General features: G+C 37.2%; 1 protein-coding gene across 1 annotated transcript; it reads left to right on the top strand.

The window, feature by feature from the left end:
- The first annotated feature begins 5,098 nt into the window (after positions 1–5,098).
- Positions 5,099–7,943, top strand: LOC133180397 (uncharacterized). Its single transcript, XM_061314932.1, has 3 exons — positions 5,099–5,252; positions 5,554–6,291; positions 6,934–7,943. The coding sequence occupies exons 1-3, from the start codon at positions 5,099–5,101 to the stop codon at positions 7,923–7,925; spliced, it is 1,884 nt and encodes a 627-aa protein (XP_061170916.1). The 3' UTR covers positions 7,926–7,943.
- Positions 7,944–10,461: the final 2,518 nt, after the last annotated feature.

Here is a 10,461-nt window from a genome sequence, read left to right on the forward strand (position 1 = left end):
TAAATTAATTCAATATTTCATGTTTGTACATTAATATCAATCAATAACATCTTGTAAATTAATTGATCTTTATTATGTTGTAATATACTTCACTTACGCTCGGGACACGAGACAATAAACATTGTATAACCTCAACCTTGTCGTATTTTAAAGGTCAATAAGGATCATCCAAAGGGGCAAGGACAAAGGTATTGCTGGGCGTAAGGCAATCCCCAGAGCTAATTCCCAGGCGGCTAAAAGCACGCCGTAATACGTGGTGGAGAAAAAGACCCGGATCCTCACAACCTCACATGCCAAGACCGCACAATTACTATCTGCGAACAACGTTCTTGGAAGACGACAAGGACTTCGACTTCGACTGTGAAGAACAAGAAGACGAGGTAATGTCTTCCTTTTCGTTTGAAAAGTTCGGCGGTGGCGATGAAGATGCTGTCGCATGGCTGGCAAAATATCGCCAGTATTCAATATTTACAAATTTGAATGATGATAGACAAGCGGCCGGTTTCCCGCTCCATTTAACAGGTGCCGCTTCTCTCTGGTATGACAATTTAGATCAGAGAATTAAGAACAGAGGTTTTGAAGAAGTTGCCGCAGCATTCTTAGATACATTTAGAGTTCAAAACAACGCTTATGATGTGTCATTGTTCAAAATACAGCAACTGCCAGCTGAATCAGCTGAGCAGTATGTGGCTAGGTTTCTAAAACAGGCTCAAAAGGTCAATTGGCCTGAAAATCTTCAAGTAGGTGCTTTGTTAAATGGGTTATCCAATAACATTAAACAAAACGTAACCATGAGGGAGCCTGAAACAGTTGATCAGGTTCGTAGACTTGCAGTATTAGCGGGAAAAAAATTGTTCCTCTACTGACAGTATTCAAGTTGAATCCTTACATGCTAAATTTGATCAAATGTCTGAACAATTACAACAGTTAGCTTTAGCTTCCGCGAATGTTAGCCACGTTGAAAGGACTATGGGTCCAAATCAAAGGAATTTTTCTCAATTTAGGCCAATTCTGGGTAGAGCCTCAAATCCCAATCAGTCTAGGTCACACTATGAGTGTTCTAGATGTGGAATGCATTTTAGGGATAGGAGGAACTGTCCAGCTCTAAATCAAAGGTGTAGGAAATGTTCCAGGCTAGGTCATTTTCAGAGAATGTGTAGATCAGGTAATCGTAAATAGGGATTCGAGCCTGTCTATAGATCATCTATAGGTGGGCACAAAGACAAAGAATTGATAAAGGCTGCTGTAAGTGCTAGGGATAAGACTCTTTCTGAAATTAAGCAAGAGCTTTCTATTCAAAAATCAAAACTAATCAAGAACAAGTCTAAAAAGAGTGCTAAATTGCCAAATAGGGGAGATCCAACAGTTCTTAGTCTCAAAACATCTTTACATAAGAGTACAGTGACTGTTAATGTAGGGAATGTTAAGACAAATGCTTTGGTAGACACAGGTGCTGACGTTAGTTGTATTCACTCAAAGTTGCTTGTCAAGTTAGATCCTTCGGATGTTAAGATCAATTCATCCAAATTCACGCAAATTTACAGGTGTAGGTGGAGAATGTCATAGTGTCAAAGGGGAAATCACTCTTCCATTAACATTTAGTGATGTTACATTTACTAACACCTTCCTAATCTTTGACAATCTGCACCATTCACTTATTATTGGTAGAGATTTTCTTGTTACGAACAAGGTAGAAATAGATTTTGCATCAGAGACCATGACAATTCCAGGTAACAAACCTTTAGTCTGTATGTTACATACAAATTTAGGATTAGTTAGACCATTGCATGCTATTGTTATTCAGCCAGAAAGTTCAAAAGTTCAGTACGCTTGGAATGTATCGGTCTCAAGACAAACTTCAGGTAAGCCAGTTCTATCGGAACCTACATCTGCCCTTTCAAATCGACAATTGCTAGGAGCGCGTTGTTTACTTAAAGTTCGCAACGGTCGCGCAGTTATGGAAATAATGAACCCAACTAAAAGCAAACGCTCTCTGCCGTCGACATTAGTCATCGCTACAGTTTCAGAAGTGCATCAAGAATCAGTTATAGGCTTAGACTCAAAAACTCTTGCAGAAAAACCTATGGTCGCGAACATTAGTACTGATAATTCTGAATACATTGATTTTGATTTGGCAAATTGCGATTTAACATCTCATCAAGAACAACAACGTATTTCTAAATCAAAACAAATCAGTTTTCTCATCTGATCTCTCACAAATAGGCAAAAGTACGACTTATCAACATCACATTGACACGGGCGATGCACTTCCGGTTCGCGGACCCAATTACCGCACATCACCCGCGATGAAGAAAGAAATTGAGCGTCAAATAGATGAAATGCTTCAAAATAATATTATTGAGCCCTCAGATTCCGATTGGTATTCTCCCGTTGTTTTAGTTCCGAAGAAAAATGGTGAGTATCGCTTTGCGATAGATTATCGGAGATGAAATAAAGTAACAAGACCAACTTCATTTCCGCTTCCAAGATTAGACGACGTCGTAGATGCTATTGGAGAAGCAGATGCCAAAATTTTCTCTGTACTTGATCTCGCCAGCGGATTTTGGCAAATTCCGATGGACCCGTCCTCAAAACATAAAGCTGCTTTCATCACCCACACAGGAATATACGAGCGGACACGTATGCCCTTCGGACTTCGCAACGCCCCTATTACGTTCCAAATGGTCATGACGCAAGTTCTGAGAGGTCTTCACTGGAAACAAGCACTAGTGTATGTGGACGACATTCTGATTTACAGTAAGAACTTTGAAGCTCATTTGCATCACCTAAAACAGGTTTTTCAGAGATTGATGGACGCTGGACTTACACTCAAACCATCCAAGTGCCAATTTGCCGTTGAACAAGTATCATACCTCGGACACAGATTTTCCAAAGACGGTATCATGGTAGATCCTTCTAAAGTTTCATTGGTCGGAATTACCCCGTTCCCAAAAATCAGAACGAAATAAGAAGTTTTATGGGACTCTGTAATTATTACCGTAAGTTTGTTCATTCTTACTCGATTATTGCGACCCCACTTAATCAACTTCTACAGAAAAACGTTCCCTTTGAGTGGACAACAGATTGCCAAAAAGCATTTGACACTCTAAAGACTGCGCTATCCACAGCACCAGTCCTAGCGTACCCAAACATGTCAGAACCGTTCATCTTGACCTGTGATGCTTCATCATCAGCTTTAGGATTTATCCTTGGACAGATACAAAATGGAAAGGAACACCCAGTAGCTTATGGTGGTCGATCGCTAAACAAAGCCAAACGGAAATGGGGAATAACAGACCGAGAATGCTTAGCTGTCATAGAAGGTATCAGACACTTCCGCGTCTATCTAGCAAATAACCATTTCAAAGTCATCACATATCACAGAGCTCTCAAATGGCTACAAAATCAGAAAGATCTCACGGGCCGACTTGGACGTTGGGCATTGAGATTACAGGAGTACGATTTCGAAGTTTTATATCGCCCTGGAGAAACTAATGGAAATGCCGACGCTATGTCCAGACGACCATATCAAGATACTGAGGACAACGCCGTGAATAAGGAACCGGAACTAATTGTAAGTATTGCCGAAAGAAAAGCGCCAACATTCAACGACACTTACCGAGCCGTGTTTACATACAACGACACCCTATCTGTAAACATGATAGAGACAGAACAAAGTCCAATTTTACCCGACAAAGATGATATTGGTCAACTTCAACGAGAAGGTGAGTCAAAAATGCAACATCTTATCAAATACTTGGAAACCCAGGAGTTACCCGATAACGAAAAGCTATCAAAGTCGGTCCTATATATGGAAAACTATTTTGTATTAGACAATAGAGTTCTCTATTACCTTTATGAGCCACGGACAAAAGGTAAGACTGAAAATGATAAAGCAATAAAACTTTGGTTACCCGAGACATTACGCATTGCTGCCCTGCGAGCCTACCATGACAACTTAGCAGGAGGATGTCACTTAGGCATAACCAGAACACATCGGGCCTTACAACAAAAATACTTTTGGCATGGTATGTATCAAGACGTTTCAAATTACATTTCTTCATGCGATGTTTGTCAGAGAATCAAAAGGCCTATCAACCAACCAAACGCACCTCTTCAACCACTACCGATTTCGGACAGATTAGAGACATGGCACATTGACCTCTTGTCCTTTAACAAAACAACCGAAGGATACCAACATGTACTAGTGGTCACGGACAGTCTTTCCAAATGGATTGAAGCCTTTCCAACCAAAACACAAGAAGCTTCCGAGGTAGCCAGAATCCTTTATGCTGAGGTATTTGCCAGATACGGAGCGCCAATGACCCTTGTTTCCGATAGAGGGAAGAACTTTATGTCAAAACTGGTAAGCGCTCTATGCGAATTTTTCAAAATCAAAAAGATAGCCACTAGTCCATACCATCCGCAGTCCAACTCACCAGTAGAGAGGTACAATTCAGTCATCTCACAGTGTCTTCGTGCCTACATTGACAAAGACCAGAACAACTGGCCAAAGCTTCTACCAAGTGTGTTAATGTCTCTTAGAAGCTCTCCGTGCACAGAATCAACACAGTTCTCACCCTTCAAGATCCTATTTGGTAAGGAAATGAATCTTCCTTTCGACACGCAAGTCATTCCTACTGAAACCATGGGTAAGGAAGCCAAACAACATTTTGATGAACTTCTCGTCGAACTAAAGGTAGTTGAGAAAACGGCAAAGCACAACGTTTCTTAAAAACGAGAGCAGACAACAGCTGCAAACAACTGAAAATCCAAAGATCCATCATTTCGTATATATCAACAAGTACTTGTCAAAGTTGAAAAGACGCCAGTTGGGTATTCCAAAAAGCTCCATGCAAAGTGGGAAGGACCTTACGACATCGTCAAAATCAATGGAAACAACACGTACTGCTAACGAAACTGTTCGACAAACAAACTCTTGAAAGCGTCTATACATGCCAACCGATTGAAGCCGTATCACGATCCGCAAGATCGACGATTACAACCTATAGACAATCGAAATCGAGAAACAGGTACGTCTGAGAATACAAACACTAATCAAGACGCGCAGATACGTAACCAAACTCAAAATTCAGAAATGGCCGACACCGTTTCACCTCAAAACACGCAAAATGCGCATGATAATCAATCCGCGGTGTCGAATGATCCTAGCAATAACTGGTTTCCCATAGAAAAGATTACCAAATCAAAGTATGTACAAGGTAAGCGCCAGTATTTAGTCAAATGGGAAGGTAATTATCCAAAAAGTTGGTTACCGGAAGACGACCTTGGGTCTGGACTTGTACGTGAGTACCATGCAACAAAAACAATGTCAGGTAAAAAGCGTAAGCGCAACACGACCTATTTTAAAATGCAAAAATAATGCAAGCAAGAGTATAACAATTGCATTCTGTTAATGAGATCCAAATTTATCCTCTCAATTAAGGCTTCTCTGATGTTTGTTTCCTGAGATAATTCTCGTTTAATAGTGCTAAGTGTGGTGGCCAACACACAATTAAAACACAACTTAGAATCCTTTATTTTGTATTTTAGAATCAATTATGATCAGAATGCGGTTGTTCTCATTCTTCTGCATCACCGTTGCTTATTTGGTCATACCTGTGGATGTTGCAAACAAAGTTCGACTGAACTATGGTGTCGTATTTCAAGAGAAAGCCAAGGTACAGTTTTCCAATGATGTCTGGTTACATACGTTTGCAGTTGATTTACCAAAAACAGTTCAATTAGATTCTACAAATGATTGTGTGAACTGTTCAAACTTTAACAAGGTTATTGAAACCATGAACAATATACGAGTTAGATGTCAAGCTAGACTCAATGCTACCACTGAGGAAATTAAAACCTTGATTCCTGAAATAAGGAAAGAAACAAGATCAGGAAAATCTCCTAAAGCTTTATTGGGTTTTGTAGGAACTATGTACAAATCTATTTTTGGTTTAGCCACTGTTGATGATGTTAACATTTTGGCTCAACACATTAATCGAATTACTTCTACAGTCAACAAGGTTACAGAAGCTTTAGCACGACATGGACGTCATTTTTCTTCATTTACAGCAGAAGTAACTCGTAGATTAGACAATATGGTATTGGGTCTTGAACAAAATCATAATGCATTAATGTCATTAAGTAATTCCTTAGAGAAAGATGTCACTTTACTTAGCAATGCTATTGACACGGTCCCCACATTTTTGGTCAATCAATTAAGTAATGCTGAAACTTTAGAAACACAGTTGGAACAATTTAAACTTGGTGTTCAAACATTAGTTCAGGGTAATCTCTCACCAATCCTCATAACTCCCAAGCTCTTACAGAAAACCCTGCATGACATCCAAAACATACTAACAAAGAACTATCGACGCATGTTTGTTTCTTCAACTGACCCACAAGTGCATTATACTTTTTCTAAGTTCTTTTTCGCACTTCACCGTTCCACTCTCTACATTACGGTAAAAATACCTTTGTCAACCTTTCGATTGCCATTTACCTTGTATAATATAATATCACTACCCGTTCCTATTAATGCTTCGTCTAACCATGCAACGGAATTACTAAATTTGCCAGATAACATTGCCATTTCTAACAAGCATGACTATTTCGTTGCTATCAGTGACTCTATTATTAATTCATGTGTAGGTGACACTCTTAAACATTGTTTTCAAACAATTGCTTATACATCGACTTCTAACAAGTCTTGTCTCATGTCACTTTTTAACAACAATAAGGAAGCTGTCAACGAAACATGCAATTTTAGATTTGTTCAAGAACGCTTACTGCCCAAACTCATAGAATTAGATAAGTCTTCGGTTCTTGTTTACAATAGTCAAAATATTTCATACAAGTGTCAAAACAAAGTTAGGCAAGTACCAGGTTGCAAATTCTGTTTAATCAAAGTCCCTTGCTAATGCTCACTAGCAACAGGTGATTTATATTTCCCTGCACGCCTCACAGCTTGTAATAAGAAACCCCAACCAAGGCCTACTTATTACCACCCTGTTAACCTTGCACTTTTGCAGCAATTCTTTAATGCATCTTCCATAACGGGAATCTCCGGATATACAATGTTTCCAGAGGAAGCTATCATAGATATTCCTGCTTTTCGATTTTATAATGACTCAATGTCTACAATATTGGCTAAGGATCAAAAAGAACATTTAAGTTTGAAGAAAATGTTTAAAGCTTCAAAACGTGATGCTATAATTTTCCAGTCATTAGCTGAACCACTTGCAAATGGTGATCTCACTGTGCCAGAAACAGATATTGATACTTTCAATGTTTTAACCATTGTTTCTTTATGTTTATCAATCCTTTGTGCAGTTGCCATTGGATATTTAGTTTATAAACTTAGAGCTTTGTCAGCAGCATTGTTGTTAGCATCTAAAGCCACGTCAGTCAAAGCTTCATCTGTCCCAGTTTTTAGATACAGACCTGAAACTATCAATGTTGAAGAAGAGCCTTCAATGTCAGATTATATTCAAAACATCTTAACTTGGGATCACGGCATTTTTCTTATGGTTTCAATTTCAACCTTATTTATTATGATATCAGTTATAAAGTACTTAAGAAATCGTAATAACAATTGCAAAATTGTTCTTGAAGTTACGTCAGGTTCCTTGTGCACTTTCATTCCTGTAACGTTCTTGTCTTTGTGTCCTTCCTATTGGGAAATCACTCCCCCATCAGATGTAAGTAACATTCAAATTTCAGGGTACATTAGGCCAATTTTGACTTTAGAATGGGATAATTTATCAATCAAAAACAAACTCACTTCAAAAGAAATTCAAGTCAAATCTACACTTTCTCTGTCGTATTGGCAAGCTTACAAACTCCGCAAAATTCTTAATCAACCTTTTTGTGCATATTTGGTCTTGATTCATGATAATTACTACTACGCCTTATCAAATTAGAGCCATTCTCGATTATCATTTTTTTTCTTGTCCATAGCTTCTTTTGAGGTTAAAGGTATTTTAATACCTTCTACATGTATGTATTTTTTTTTTGTATTGTATATATGTTGAATATTGTTGCCTCTTTTCTGTGTGGTTTTTCTTTGTTTTTCCTCTTTTCTGTGTGGTTTTTCTTTGTTTTTCATAGTCCATATGTATTGCAAGAACTGATGTAAAGAGACCTAGGAAACAGCAGGCAGCAACACACACAAACACCTCAAGTGATGGCACATCCTTTTCCTGTCCGTTCACGTGACTGATTTACCTTAACGTCAATAAGGACCAATTCCAATAGACGCCATATGCCATTGTGCAGAACTGTAACCGATTCGCGTGAATGACTTTAGTGTATTGGACTCCACTTTGGAAATTATTAGCGTGTGCAAAATTAACAAACATTCGTTGAATGTGAAAACATCTTCACCGGATAACTGTTCCTAAAGACCTTTGTTGTGACAATGATTATGTTCCATAAAAGGTGTTTGTTTAACTTTGAATTAATGTGTATTAACAATATATGTGTGTTTTTCTACTATGGTATAGTGTGTTGCTTGTCTTTGCTGTAGGTTCTCCAATTATTCCTTTTGTCATAAGTAGATTTAGTTTGTATTATTTGTGTGTGTGTGTGTTTCACTGTCTTCATTTACAATCAATTTGTACTTTATTTTTTTTCTTTATCATGTGTATATTATGATTAGTTTTTTTTTTGTAGTTATGTATTTGATTTGTTTTTTTTTTTCTTACATTCATTTTTTTTTTTACTTCAGAGGACTGAAGTTAGGCGAAGAAGGGGGTAGTGTGACGGTGCACATTTTAATGTTTTGAATTCTGACGTAATTTTATATAAATCAATGATAATCAATATTTATTTAATTCTTCTAGCTAAATTTTAAGCAATTTTTATTTAAAAGTTATGATTTTGAAAATAGGAAATATGTAGAATTAAGTATACCTGCTAAATAAACAAATTAGTTTAATTTGTTCGGATCAACATTCACGCATAGGTTCTCTTTATTTCTTGATCAAACATATGTTACTATTTATTTTAAGTAATACTTTCTCACATATCGGCAATTATCAATGGTAAAGTTAATTTGTAATATAAACATTTGCCTGTCTATCTATTCATCTGTCAGAACATACGTATTTGAGTTAATTACTATCACATCGGGATTAACTCTTAACAATAGATGCCAGAATAAGTGAGAAACTCTTCGGCAAGTTAAATCAAACTCTAGGTAATAAGGGACGCTATCCCTGTGAGGCTCCGTTAGGGATATCAATTAAATTCTAATAATGACAATTATAATTAAATATAATTCCCCTTGAGTGACCTCTCAAAGGACAGGTTGAAGGTTTAAGTGTTCTCCCGTCTCCCTCCCGTCACTTACGCTCGGGACACGAGACAATAAACATTGTATAACCTCAACCTTGTCGTATTCTAAAGGTCAGTATTGAAACATTTACTTATTTATATTTATAACAAATATTGAGCATTCTTAGTAATGAATTCAGTTTTATTCTAAATTAACAGTTAGAATTATTAATTGTGAATTAAAGTTAGGATATACATATTTACTGTAAAAAGATTAATTATTGGTCATCATATTATTAGGTATAAATTCCTTTAAAAGGTTAACTAAGTCAGGAAATAAATATCGTACTTCGCCGCATTATTATTACAGTTAACTATAGTGTTCTATATTCCTTCTATAACATTTTGTTCCATTTTACTTTGTTAAAATGATGTCACTTTTAAAATTGTATCGGACGCCATAACTTTTGTGTAATTTTAGCACCGGAAATGCAACCGGAAGTAAGTTTTCAATATGGCCGCCAATGTTCAATGACGGACCACTGTATTGTTTCTTTAGTATAAATTTAAGTACTTGATAAATTAATTCAATATAAATATTTCATGTTTGTACATTAATATCAATCAATAACATCTTGTAAATTAATTGATCTTTATTATGTTGTAATATACTTCACTTACACTCGGGACACGAGACAATAAACATTGTATAACCTCAACCTTGTATTTTAAAGGTCAATAAGGATCATCCAAAGGGCCAAGGACAAAGGTATTGCTGGGCATAAGGCAATCCCCAGAGCTAATTCCCAGGCGGCTAAAAGCACGCCGTAATACTCTTGTTGGAAAGACTGGTTTAGAATGGAAGTTCCCTTTGTTCTTCTCTCTTCCCCTTCTACTTTCTCAGCCCAATTGAAGGGAAACTTTAGTATTTCTAATTTTCTTCAAAATGTGTCACCGGTCCGTCGCCAAAATCTAAGAGTGGCTTTCTCAGAATTTCCTTTTCCTCCTCCTTGATACTCTCACTCATCCTTTTTCTTTCTTTTCTATAGCTGTTTGTTTGTCTTCCTGCATTATTCTTTCTTGATTTTCCAATACGTTAATCAAGCTGTAGCTGAATTTCAGAATTTGTAGTTTCGTATCCACATCTTTGACCGCCCTGTCTCAAGAATCACGACATCCATA

Source organism: Saccostrea echinata, unplaced genomic scaffold (assembly GCF_033153115.1).
Source record: "Saccostrea echinata isolate AGI-Se365-2 ecotype Australia unplaced genomic scaffold, CSIRO_AGI_Sech_v1 ptg000006l, whole genome shotgun sequence".
Classification (NCBI taxonomy): domain Eukaryota; kingdom Metazoa; phylum Mollusca; class Bivalvia; order Ostreida; family Ostreidae; genus Saccostrea; species Saccostrea echinata.